The 14,480-nt window shown below is 39.2% G+C and overlaps 1 protein-coding gene across 1 annotated transcript in view; it reads left to right on the top strand.

Annotated features, from left to right (window-relative positions):
• Positions 1–14,480, top strand: part of LOC123680746 (dual specificity testis-specific protein kinase 2) — a 35,594-nt gene that overhangs the window by 18,548 nt on the left and 2,566 nt on the right. The window contains exons 2-4 of the mRNA XM_045618795.1: positions 10,699–11,019; positions 13,636–13,970; positions 14,174–14,364. Of these exons, the coding sequence (XP_045474751.1) occupies positions 10,699–11,019; positions 13,636–13,970; positions 14,174–14,364 (847 nt within the window). The remainder of the gene's footprint in view (positions 1–10,698; positions 11,020–13,635; positions 13,971–14,173; positions 14,365–14,480) is intronic.

Here is a 14,480-nt window from a genome sequence, read left to right on the forward strand (position 1 = left end):
ATTGTACTAACTTGATTTTTCTATGGTTCTGGTTGAGCTAGCATAACAAAATTTCGCACGAAGCTTCAAACAGTAATTCTGTATACACACGCAGAATCTCAACCGGCTCGAATCTGTAATCACGAAAATATTTGGTATTTCTTTCACAATATTTTTCGTTAATATTCTATGGTTCTGATTAGGTGATACCTTGAGATTTTACACGCGGTTTGAAATTGCTATTTCCTGTTAATATTCAAAATCTCAACACGACGGTGTTGAGAGAGGACTGAGGACACGGAAATATAAGAAAATTATATTTTTATATTGTACTCGAATTTTCTATGGTTCTGGTTAAGCCACCAACACGAAAATCTTTATGAATTCTGTATTAAATCGGATCGGATCTGGAATCACAGAAATATCGGACATTCCTGTCCCAATATTCTCCTATATTTCTATGGTTCCGATCAGGTCATTTTCCGAAAAAATCCGTGGTCGTGTCGGAGAAAGCTCGAGACCTCTTGAACCCGAGGTGTCGCCCGATCCAAACGGTCCAATTACCCGGGAAAGCACGATCGAAACGGCTAATGGGCCGTTCACACGAGGCAGAGAGACAACCCGCTCCTCCGAGAGCGTCTTCGGACGATCTTTCCGCTCGACCGGCTCCGGCGGATTGTGGCTCTGGTCGTAAACGGTCCGTAATTGGCGTAATCGAGAGATCTTCACTTTCTTCTTCCGCGAATTATCTCGCATCGATACCGTCGATATCCAGATGCCGCACACGTTCGGAAACTTTCATCCGGCTGTCGGACGCACACAGGGTGTTCGAGAGGCGCGGCAGCTTATACGCGAATATAGAAATCTCATTCAACCTATACAATGCAGAATATGATATGGCAGATATGAAGTCTGTGGTCCTTTTTTCTATTCTTAGTCGTTGGCTTTAAGATGCATAGAAAACCTGGTGTGTGCACTGATTCGATTTTGTTTCAGACTTTTTGAGATAGTCCACCTGTTGCTTTAGATAGAACTTACCAGAGTTCTGTAAGGTGTCTCTTTTATTCAACTCCTTTTATTCAATTATTCGTTGGCTCTAAGATGCATAGAAAACCTGGTGTGTGCACTGATTCGATTTTGTTTCAGAATTTTTGAGATAGTCCACCTGTTGCTTTGGCTAGAATTTACCAGAGTTCTGTAAGGTGGCACTCTTGAGCTCTTCCCGCTATCTGTCTGGCGCCGTTTAAAAATGTAAAACAGACTTTCAATTCAGTTCCTATCAAATTTTACTTAAATATAATGACAGATGGCTATTGGTCTGTTCAGAGTATAGAAGATTGTCACAAGCATACAATATAAAATATTATTGTTCTATACTCGAAGGTCAGGAGAACCGAGAATCGCGAGAAATGTCAAATATAAACGCTCTATGCGCCATCTGAAACTTACGCGATCTCTCAAAATCAAGTTGGTATAAATCTGAAAAGTCTTTTTGGCTGAAAGTTTTACAAGTACAGGAATAAGTAGACACAACAGGTTTTCTTTGCATCTTGGTTTGCTCATACTCTGACCTGATACAAATTGCACTTTTCTTTGTTTACCTAATCAACTTATCAGATATGATGTTCTTTTCTATTCATGTAATCTGCAGCTTCCATATTGTTCAATATTCTTCTATGGTGCTGATGATGTGATCAGATTGAATTTTGGGACAGCTCGAAATTCTTATTTTGATGCTAAATTTTATTTTCGAACTCGTAGTTTCAAAAATTAAATGAAAACTAGATTTTTACGATACTAACCTAACCTAAAAATGTGTCTAGATCTTGTTGTTCGATAGAACCGAGCTTACGGCTATAATGTACAGACATAATCAAATTTTACCACTAATTAATAGTCAGAGAGTCGAAAATTTCTTACATCATGAAGAAGTAGAGCTATCTGTTCGTAGAATGAGCGCTCAAAAAGAGTGGCCTTTTTGTTATCTAATTACCTTCAAGTCTCAGCCTGTATTCGTATGATTTCGTTCGCTTTTTCGTGCATAGAACAAAGAATATTATGCAAGTACGATAAGAAACGTTTTTCAATTCGTTTGACAACTGCGGTCGTTTTTATCCAGTGCACAAAGTAGTAGGCTGTGAACTTTGAAAGCAGGACCCGTTTTTATCGTGTGGATATATCATTCTATGCTCCCTGATCCGAGACCAGAGCAAATGTCAAAGACATTCACGTCTAGAGGAAAATGTCGGTATATCAGAACATTCGTCAAAAAAAAAAGAGTAACGGCGAATTCATTTATTATTCGATGCGAAAAATGCATTCATTTATCTTCGACTCTGAAAACATACGGCGAATTGTAAGTGATTGGACGTAATCTGCGAAAGAATGTTAACTACATTTCAGAACTCTATATACATCGTATGGTAATGAATTGCAAATGAGATTGAAAACGAAATTTTATATTCGAGAGTTTAGAAAATATATCTACTAACGGCTGGCGGTTTTTAATTAATTAGAAAGAAATTATGATCGATGGAGTTGAGAAATATGTAAATGAATCGATGTGAGTACCATTAGTTTTTTTTATTGTTTATACGATTCGAATAAAGCGGTTTACTTTTTATCACTACGTATTGAATCGAACGTAAAACGTAGAATCCTTTCGCAACGTACGCGATTAAATTAAAATTCAACCGTGTTCTATGCGACGTAACGATCATAGACGATTTCTTCTTCTTCTCGACAACTTTCATCCGATAACAGCCCGGCGGTTGGAGGAAGAACACAAACGAATGATTTCGAGAGAAACCCAAGTTATCTGCGCCAGCCGGTGTGACGAAAATCTAGAGAGACGGGAAAACTTATCTCGCGCGATTGGAAAAACAATAATCGTATCTCGCGAGATTGTCGGACCGTCGATTCAATGGTGGGCCAGCTTCCAATCTCTCTCAGATATGCGCAGCAACAATGGAGCGGTCACCACCGCTATTAGAGAACAAAAAGGATTGTTTCGCGCTATCGGCGTCGGATCTGGAGTGGTGCGAGGCCATGGATAAGAGTCGAGATTATTTCGACGACGAATTCTTCTTAAATTGTTTTCAGTATTCGCAAAGAAGCACTGATTTTTATAAAACAATTCACCAATTTCTCAACGTTCTTGCAGCGTGTATATTTATATGATTAAATGACATAAACTACTGAACACAAGTGACATAAGAAATGTCAATAAATACTACACAGTGTTGCCATTATACCCATTTTAAATTATATTATTCTTATTGGAAAACTTTATACTACGGAACTTGGGTCGGCATTGTAGGTGACCTCAGAGTAATAAACATAGAGGGAGCATAAGTCATTTTCAGTACACAAATTTTGTCTCCAACATGAACTATCAAAATTGACATAAAGCGCGTGGAAATGAAAACATCAGTGATAAGATATTTCACTCAATTCGCGAGTTTCTCCACAAAGAACGCACTTCTTATATCCCATAGTGAATCAACGTTTCATATCAACTCAAAATATATTGAAATGAATACCTAAATATATCAGAAATTCAGAAAACAAACTTCAAGCGTGCGAAATGACGTGAAACAACCGATGACATTAGGACCGCAAAAGCTGCCGAACCTTGGATTTCAGCAGGTAGATGCAGAAAATAATAAATATTCGTCTTATTGTAAATTCGACAATTAGGAAAAATATTGGATTCCAAATATTCAAATTTGCATATTTAATCGGGAATCACTCAAATAAATATATTTCATTCAATATAATATACATTCATAATGATATATTAAAATTGTAGATTTGAAAATATATCACAATCCGACAACGTAATCTAACCATGTTTATTACTCTGTGGAGGTGACAAATTCTCCATTTTTTGGTATTGTCAGAATTTTCAAAAACGTTGTACCTCCTCTATAGCTGCTTTAGGTATAATTTTAAATCAGTTTTAATCATAAAAATCGATCCAGCCGTTATAAATGCTGTAATTAACCCGAATACTACTTTTGTTAGTTCACGAACAATCCCCCAGAGGGCGTCTCGCCAGCATTCACCATACTCTGTGCAATTTCTCAATGGAGAGACCCGATCATCTGCATTCCGATCTTTCCATCCGATGGGACGACGAATTTCGATAGGTAGGTAATTATTCTTTCGACGTCCGAACGATTTGTTGTTTGAAAGAGAACACTGGCCGATTCGGATGGAGGCGCTCAGGTTTGAATATTTCGCGAACTTTCACTGATTTTACATAACAGATATCTTTGTTGTGCGATAAGCCATTCATACATCGCGTTCAGGAATGCTTTCCGAAAGAAAACTGTAGTAACTGTGCGATAAGATCTGCTTCCGATGAGGTAACCGAAAAGACGATCTGATAGGTTTGGAATAGAGAGCAATTTCAATGTTCTATGGTCTCTATGGGGCATCAGCTACTAGCCGAATTTTGTGATACATTGTTTGATTTGTAATCGTCTCGAATAACTTTACTATTAAAAGATAGAACTATAGAGAATATACTAAGAAATTCAGAAATCATAGAATTTATCACCAGCAAAATTATTTGACAGTAAACGTCAGGTTGGGTAATTTTTCTAAGGTTATGCGACTTAACGATCGATGTCAAACAATGTTATCGTCTGAATGTTGATCATAGAAAAGAGTGGGATTACAATTAGGCCAGAAAGGTTGCTATAAATTAGCGAGAAGGTGATAATTATAATTTCAATATGCAGTTATAGAATTTCGACATTAAGGAGTTGCATGTAATCAGACTTGAATATACAGGGTGTTCTCAAATTAGAGGTACGAACGAAAATGACAGATTTTAAGAAAAAGAGTCCTATAAACATGGGTCGCAAACGCTTTGTTTTGGAGATACAGGGTGTTTGATTGATCTCATAACACTTTGCTTTCACAAGATGTTTAACTCGAAGTTGGCATATTTGAAGTTTTAATCATGTGATATGCTAATTTTGAATGCGAATCTACAGGGTGATATTTTTTTCTGGAACAGTGCCCGCTTCATTTCCCAGAACTTTTTTTTGGTGGACCACTGTTGGTTTAGAAGAATGTAAAAGAAAACTTCAGTCCAGTAGTACACTTTTTGGTTTCTTGTAATTTTGTCGTATCTGCTAAAGATTTCGAGAAAAAATTCCAATCACTTCTTTAGTAATTCAGGGAAATCCAAATTATTATAAAGATCCAGTTAATAAGCTGTGATGAATGAATAAATTATCAGTTTTGGTGCTTATTTACTCAATCTGTAGCGAAGATTGATAAGGATTCTATAAACTGTTATAAACATCACAAAAAGGTAAGACCATAAGACCAAGTATGTATCTCGAAAATGAAGCATTTGAGGACCCATGTTTATAGAACTTTTTTCTAGAAATTACCCAAGCTAACTTTCATTTTCCTTTGTTTCCACCAATTTCTGAACATCCTGCATATATTCGAGATTTCAACTGAAACTAAATATCTAAATTTGTTCAAATTGCTAATGTATAATTATGGTAGTACATTGAAACTAAATTAGTGATGATTATAAGTTCCTGATTATTTGAAATAATATGTTTAATTAAAAACATCACCGAAAAGCGAAGTGCAAACGTTCAACTAAAAATATTCTGAGTCGCAAAAAGCAAAGATTCAATCAGGAAAGATGATAAAACTATCATTCAATTGCAATTAGGCTCTTCGAAATACTTAGTCTACTTCAATATCAACTTGTAGATACCACAAATGATGTAGTTTCGGTGGTCTCAGTGTTGGTTATCGAAGTAGGACCACCCAGTATTAGAGGAGAGTTTCTGGTGATGTATCACCTAGTTCCACCAGGTCTACTGGACCATGTGAACCTTCCTCGCCATGAAGATTATAATATAATCACTGGACCTTGAATTTTTCCTGCAGTCAACCTGATATTATGATGAGTTTCTAGTTTTAAACAAACTTCATATTACGATCGAAGGAAGGAAACCACTTTTGATGAGTGAAGATGTATATTCAGATTCAGTAAAAAATTGTATTCGGATTTTTACAGTAGACAATTTTACAGAAAAAAGTCTGAAAAGAATTTTTTTAGTAATTCCATGAGTTTAAGATTGTTATTTGGATAATTCACGAAGTTTCAAGTAAGGACGAAAAACAAAGGATTTCACATGGAATGAGTTTATTTTCTATAAATTCATCTATAAATACATGTTGCGATATATAGTGTTAGAACTATTTAGTGTCTGCGTTATAAAGTTATTCTCGATTAAACATGTCAGCTTACGAGCCAAATTATCGTCATTTGCGGGAGGTTTTAATTTTCTGCTTTAATATGAAGAAATCTACGGCTTAGTCTCATCGAATATTCTCAAATGACTATAGTGAAGCCGCTATTAGTGAAAGAACGTGCCGAGAGTGGTTTCAACGCTTCAAGAACGGTGATTTTGACGTCGAAGACCAGCATGGCGGTGGAAGAGAGAAGGAATTCGAAGATGCAGAATTGGAGGCATTACTTGATCAAGACTCGTGTCAAACGCAACAAGAATTTGCAGGATCATTGGAAGTGACGCAACAAGTCATTTTAAAACACCTGAAAGTCAAGGGAATGATTCAAAAACAAGGAAATTGGGTGCCGTACGAGTTGAAGCCGAGAGATGTTGAACGGCGTTTGTTTGCTTGTGAACAGCTGCTTGCAAGGCAAAGACGGAAGGGATTTCTGCATCGCATTGTGACTGGAGCAGAAAATGGGTTCATAACGATAATCACAAGCGCAAAAAATCATTGGGATATCCCGGCCATGCTTCCACGTCGACAGCAAACCCGAATATTCACGGTTCCAAGGTCATGCTCAGTATTTGGTGAAAAACAAGAATGTATGATAAATACAAATGCATATATAAAAGCTCCAAAATAGCACATAAATGTTATTTACAACAATATCCAGAAAATTGCCACATTTTTTAATTTGGGCCGTTTTTCCGCCCCACCCTGTATATAGGCCGGCATTATCGATTAAGCCCTTCGCCCATACGCAGCCAAATCGTGAGGTATGCGATAAATGCATCGGATTCCTGAACGATGCTACGAAAATAGAAAGAGGCATATTTATGAGGAACGATCAGATGCAGGAAGTCGATTTTTGGTTTATTTTCGGTGCGACGACGGACGTCGAGACGACTATTTCTGAGGAAACGCCGCGACAAATCCTCCATAAGATCTTGGCGTCGCCAAGACCTCAATCTCTAATACGTCAATTTGTCCTATGCGGTTTGAAGAGATAACACAATGATTTATTGTACGGTTTATGCTTATCTGGCCGAGAAATTTGCGTGGGTCAATATTTGCGGTTGTTTTGATGCGGTTAAGACCAAAATTTAGCGGACGAATTGCTCTAATTGTCGATTAACCACGTCTAACTTTTAAATTAAAGAACACTTTATTTTCTGTGTCTATTCGTGAAGAGATTTTTCTCTATGCGTAATATTCTGTGGATATAATTCGTACAGTTGGTCAATCTGGAAATTGTTCATTTGAACTACGAACCATCGAAATGATGACAGATGAGATGGGGTGAAGAAATGCAAAATCACATAATTCTGTGAAATGTTCACTTTAATCATAGATTTTTTACGCAGAATTCGAAGGAATCTAGAAAGTTTGTGCTCTGGAAGACATGACAAATTATGTGGGATAGACGGACAATAAACTATTTATAAATTCACTTACCTGACTTCGAGACTGAGATTTAGACGTAAACATTCGGATATACTCGTATATTTTTAGAGAATAGGTATAAAGTTTTCCTACAATGTGTGCACATTCTAGCTTGGAATGTGGTGGATTAATAGTCGAAATGAAAGTGGAATCGATTTATTGTTTATTGTGAATTTCTATGGAACAATGAATCAAATGATCGGACTACAGTTATTTGAACTTGCTCTTCATTCAAGGAAACTTGATCACGATCGTTGATTGTCAAGTTAACATTCTTTCTATGGACTGACATATTGACGAAAATAAATATAGATAGAGGAAGTATAAGCAATCTTTACATGTTCCCCAACATTGTTAGATTACGTTGTATGATTGTGATATATTTTCAAATTCACAATTTTTACTATATCATTATGAATGTATATTATATTGAATGAAATATATTTATTTGAGTGATTCCAGATTAAATATGCAAATTTGAATATTTGGAATCCGATATTTTTCCTAATTGTCGAATTTATAATCAGCAGAATATTTATTATTTTCTGTATCTACCTGCTGAAATCCAAGGTTTGGCAACTTTTGCTCTCCTAATGTCATCGGTTGTTTCACGTCGTTTGGCGCGTTTGAAGTTTGTTTTCTGAATTTCTGATATATTAAGGTATTTATTTCAATATTATTTGAGTTGATATGAAACGTTCATTCACAATGGGACATAAAAAGTGCGTTCTTTATGGAGAAACTCGCGAATTGAGTGAAATATCGTATCACTGATTTGTTTTCATTTCCGCGCGCTGCATGTCAAATTCGATAGTTCATGTTGGGGACAAAATTCGCTAACTGAAATGACATAATATGCTCCCTCTATATATGTTTATTACTCTGAGTGTTAAACTAACGAGTAAGTTAGAATAAAATTGGTGATCAGTTGTTTACATTCAAACCGATTATCGGTTCAAAGGTAAACATCCGATGAAGGCACAGTGTGGCGAAACAATAATCGCAGTGTTATATTACAGTTTTGTGGAAATTAAGTTTAATATTTCTTTTAATTGACTTGTCGATAGCTGTGGTGATGGGTGATGGTTGACCTGATACACTCCCGTCGGAAACAATGGCCATCGATACGTTCTCGTATCCCTTTACCGCGCGGCGAAAGTGAACGGCCAAAGGCGGCGAGAAGGCTTCTGCTGGTCTCGGGCCAGAAACCGTCCATTGTTTCGTCCGCTCGCCGGACACTTTTCACACACTTTCTACGTCTTACGCGACCTTCCGACGGACGTTCTTACCAGGCATTTCCGACCCGGTGAAATGCCCGACATTCTCGACCATAAAATATAACGAGCCTAATTTTTTTTTTTTTTAATTATATCGCTATAATTGTTAATTGGTTGTTTTTTTATTGATTGTTTCGTTTTCTTCTTGACAGAAATTCATCTCAATATGATTAATCAGTAAAACACATTATTTCCGCTTATATTAATTGATTTCACAACAATTGTTTCGTCAAACTACATTTTTACTTCTTCAGGTTAGTATGGCAACTAACTACTCTCACAATATCTGTCTCCCTAAATAACGGGTGTTTTTTTTCGAAGTATATAACTTTAAGTTGGCATTACTGTTCAAGATGGCGACCGATTTAACAGCTGTCAAGTGATTTATTCTCAGTTTGGTTTGGCAATTCATCATGAATAGACTCACGTCTGAACAACGCTTGCAAATAGTGCAATTTTATTTCGAAAATAATGGTTCTGTGCGGAATACGTATCGCGCACTACGTCCATTTTATTTTGTTTAGCGATGAAGCGCACTTCTGGTTGAATGGCTACGTCAACAAACAAAACTGCCGAATTTGGAGTGAAGCTAATCCTCAAGTGTATGTCGAAACACCGTTACATCCAGAAAAACTGACTGTTTGGTGCGTTTTATGGGCTGGTGGAATCATTGGCCCGTACTTCTTCAAAAACGATGATGGCCAGAAAGTTACAGTCAATGGTGATCGGTATAGAGCCATGATTACTAACTTTTTCATTCCTGAATTGAACAATCATGAAGTCCAGGAGCTGTGGTTCCAACAAGACGGCGCAACATGTCACACAGCTCGTGCCACAATCGATTTATTGAAAGACACGTTTGGTGACCGCCTAATTTCACGTTTTGGACCTGTGAATTGGCCTCCAATATCTTGTGATTTAACACCACTAGACTACTTTCTGCGGGGCTATGTAAAGTCATTGGTCTATGCGGATAAGCCACAAACCCTTGACCATTTGGAAGACAACATTCGCCGTGTTATTGCCGATATACGGCCACAAATGTTGGAAAAAGTCATCGAAAATTGGACGTCCAATCACCAATGTTCACAAGTAAACATACGCCGTTCAACATCTCTCGGCTTCAACTCGTACGGCACCCAAATTTCTTGTTTCTGAATCATTCCCATGACTTTCAGGTGGTTTGAAATGCCTTGTTGCATCATTCCCAATGATCAATTCTTGTTGCGTTTGACACGAGTCTTGATCAAGTAATGCCTCCAATTCTGCATCTTCGAAAACCTTCTCTCTTCCACCTCCATGCTGGTCTTCGGTGTCAAAATCACCGTTCTTGAAGCGTTGAAACTACTCTCGATCCGTTCTTTCACTAATAGCAGTCTCACCATAAGTATTCGAGAGCATTCGATGAGTCTCAGCCGCAGATTTCTTCATAGTAAAGCAAAAAATTAAAACCTCCCGCAAATAGCGAGAATTTTGGCTCGTAAACTGACATGTTCAAACGAAAACAACTCTATGATGCAGACACAAATCGACTTATATTTCGATGACGTTATGTTTAAAAATACCCAAGCTTATTGTATGAAATCTACGATCTATTTATTTCCACTACCACTTACCGCTATAGCCATCATCGCAAAACGGCGGAAGCAAAGTTGATAATAACTGTCATTCAAATAAGGACCGAATCCATCAAATAAATCCATTTTTTTTTTCGTTTCAGGTCACGCACAAGGTCAACGGCGCCGTGATGGTGCTCAAGATGAACCAGCTGCGCTCCAACAGGCGCAACATGCTCAAGGAGGTGCAGCTCATGAACAGACTCTCGCACCCGAACATACTCAGCCTGAGGGGGGTGTGCGTGCACGAGGGTCAGTTGCACGCCCTCACCGAATACATCAACGGCGGCTCCCTCGACCAGCTGGTGCAGAACATGGACGTCGATCTGCCGATGGCCACCAGGATATCGCTGGCCTACGACATCTCCTGCGGCATGGAGTACCTCCACGCCAACGGGGTATTCCACAGGGACCTCACGAGCAGGGTGAGTTATTATCCCCTATTTTAGCCTAAAAGGGTAGGAGAGAAAACTCCCCTCGCCGTCGGCTTGCTCACTCTTCGCTAAGAGGAACATTCACTGAATCCCAGATATTTAAAATATCAGAAGGGAAGAGCTCGGTCGTCTCCTCGATCCTTGAGGTTCTTCTGGTCCTCGTCGAGCTTCTGGTTCTCTTTCTTCCGATCCCTGGAGCTGTCCGTTGCTTCCTAAGAGTTTTCTCGCCGTCCTTTGAGTACCTAGAAGAACAGCTTTTTGCATTATATAACATATATACTCACTAAGTTCTAGTTGCTTGATATTTCTCTTGAGATTTTTGGGTACTACTCCAGTTGTTGAGATGATAATTGGAATAGATCTCGTTTATATCATTCCCCAGTGGCGCTTTGTCTGAAACTCGAGGTCCTTGTATTTTGACATTTTTTAGACCTCTTTTAGACGCATGTTGTTATTTGGTTTTGTTACGTCGATGAGTATTGCTGTCTTTTGATGTTTATCAACCAGTATTGTATCTGGTCTGTTGTGAGGGACTGTTTCGTCAGTCAAATCTGTATGATCCCAATACAGTTTATAGCGTTCGTTTTCCAGGGTGGTCTCTGGTTGGTACTTGTAGTATGGCACTTTTTCCAAATGAATCAGTTCTTGCCGATTCTTGGTGGAGTATCTTTCCTACTGCATCGTGTCTCTCTTTATATTCATTTCCTGCAAACATTTGACATCCTCCCGTGATATGTTAGATTGTCTAATTCGTCTAATTCATTTCGGCATCGATCGTCAGTAATAGTTCTATCCTTAATGATATGCCTGCTGTAATTCCTCGTTAAGATCACTTTATCTTGGAATGCTAAAAGAAAACCTTCCGTTTCTGGATACATTGCACCTGATGTGAGCCAATAGTTCGACGCTTCAATGTCGACATGATCCTGGTTCACTTCGTTGAAATGTCTTCCATGCAGGGGTTTCTCTCTCCATCTATGCAGTTTTATTATTATAATTATTCACTGAATAACGGGGTCGTTGTTGCTCTGTTAGCCTTCCGGGAACTGCAACCAATTTGATCTTTTATTCTTAACCCTACCTATCCATACAAACTCAGAGGCTCCGTCGATAGGGTTAACGAAAACGACAACATCCTTAGGAGCCTCGACTATTACTTCGTGAGTATCCAGAACTGACTTTACCATATGAGTGGTTCTTAGGCCAGTCAGCCCCGAACATTTGCACACTATGAGTTCGGCTGTTTCTAATTCCTCTCCACAGAGCCTACTTATCTCATCTGCTGACTATCCATGCGGTACAAAAGGTATTTGGACCGACAGTGTCTTGTCAGCAGTCCCACCATTACCTGAAGATTAGCTCGTGGTAGCTTCAGAAGCTTCTTGGTATAGGTCGGTGGAAGCACCATAAATGTCTTTGCCTTAGCAAGAGCCGGAGTGTTTCTCCAGGGGATTTTTCTGCTGTCCCACTACCATTGGTGGCAGCTGTCTTATATTGGTCTCTTCCAAGCCCAGAGAAGATTTCAGAACCAACAGGTGTTAACCTTGATGCTCTTTTTGCAAGTTCATCAGCTTTTTCGTTTCCTTCAATACCACAACTCCCCGGTACCCATAGCAGAGTTTCTTTATTCCCTCTGGCCAGTTGATGTATGGTATTACGGCACTCCCATGTCAGTAGAGACCCCTGGCTATATGATTGCAGGGATCTCATCGTGGCCTGGCTTTTTATGTAAATACGCGCCTCTTTGAGGCTTCTTTTGAGACAATCTTGGACGCAAGTATAGACAGCTAGTGTCCAGGTTTGCAAGATAGAGGGCTCACTTCCCAGGGATCTAGATATCCTCGTTCAGGTCCATCTACCCCAATACATGTGTCTCTTTCTGGTTTTGATGCTTTAAAACTCAAGTTTATGGCCGATTGAAGTTTTTAAGGCAATGGTAGATGTATTTCTACATTACAGAAGGTTATTTCTAGAACTGTCGTCTAGCCTATCACTTCACAGCAAAAATGGTTCTGAAAGGAACTAGGAAAACCCACTAACACGAATGGCCGAGTCTGTAAATATCATCTGTCGAAGGCCTAAAAGTAGCAAATTTAGGTAGATGCAGTTTGCATATGCATTTGAGTTCCGTTGATTGTTATCCTTTCTTTTTCGAGGAAGAAATTACTCTAAATACGACGAAGAACACGTACCAATTACGACGATCAGGTTGAAAGCAGATATTTACATATTTCCTTGAGAAAATTGCCTATTATTAAATCATCGAGAAAGACTAGTCATTGAGAAACCTAATTCCTGATGCCGAAGTGTTGAGAAAATATGCATTATTGTGTGCCGTGTAATGTTTGAGATATAATTGCTCTGATGCTTATCTGTTTAGGATAGAGATTAGCCTAATAAGAAACTCTAGATTATTTTAAACGTGAACGTGTACGAAAGTGAATTTAGATAAGAATATTCAATTTTGGCGAAACAGGAAAAGTTAAATCGAATTTGAAAATTTCAACGGCAGAGCCCCTATCGGCAAAAATGTGAAGCGTATGCGGCGAGATATCTACTGGTTTCTTCATCTCCACTAAACTTATCTGTTTCTCTCTCTTTCTCCAGAACGTCCTGGTGAAGCACCTAGACGGCGGCAAGATGCAGGCGGTGGTCGGCGACTTCGGCCTGGCCGCCCCCATCCCACCTGCCGACTCCAAGACCAAGCTGGGAACCGTGGGCTCGCCCTACTGGATGTCCCCGGAGTGCATCAAGGGCAAATTCTACAACCAACTGAGCGACGTCTTCAGCTACGGCATCGTCCTCTGCGAGATGATCGCCAGGGTGGACTCTGACCCGGACATGCTGCCCCGCACCAACAACTTCGGCCTCGACTACCTCGCCTTCACCGAGCTGTGCGACCTGCGCATCATTGTACCTGACTTTCTGAAACTGGCCTTCAGGTAACCAAACTAGATTCCCTCAGATTTATCAGTTCATTTTAACTACCGGATCATTTGAACTACCGGATCAAATGACCTACTGATTCATTTGAACTACCAGATCAATTGACCTACTGGTTCATTTGGACTACCGGCTAAATTAACCTAATAAGAAGTAGGCTCAACTTTAGGTACATGTAGCAACATGATCTGTCGTTTTTTAGATGCTGTGCAGTTGAACCAGACCAACGTCCCACGTTCACCGAGATCAGAAGGTGCCTGAAAGAAGTAATGACTGAATTGGACGCGTTCGGAGTCCGAAAAGAAGCGGACAAGGGGGGATACGTGGCCAAGAGTGAAGAGCAGCTGCCCGGCCTTCTGTCGGTGCAATCTTCTGCGCCCCAACACAGAAAACGTACGTATCTGACGGACCAAATATTTCAGCTTCCTACGTTTTCTGACAGGGAGTTGTCTGTGTTTTAAGAAGGGATGAAATTCAACTCGATGTGATATTGATCTGTGTCATTTATT

The sequence above is a fragment of the Harmonia axyridis genome, chromosome 5 (assembly GCF_914767665.1).
Source record: "Harmonia axyridis chromosome 5, icHarAxyr1.1, whole genome shotgun sequence".
NCBI classification, from domain to species: domain Eukaryota; kingdom Metazoa; phylum Arthropoda; class Insecta; order Coleoptera; family Coccinellidae; genus Harmonia; species Harmonia axyridis.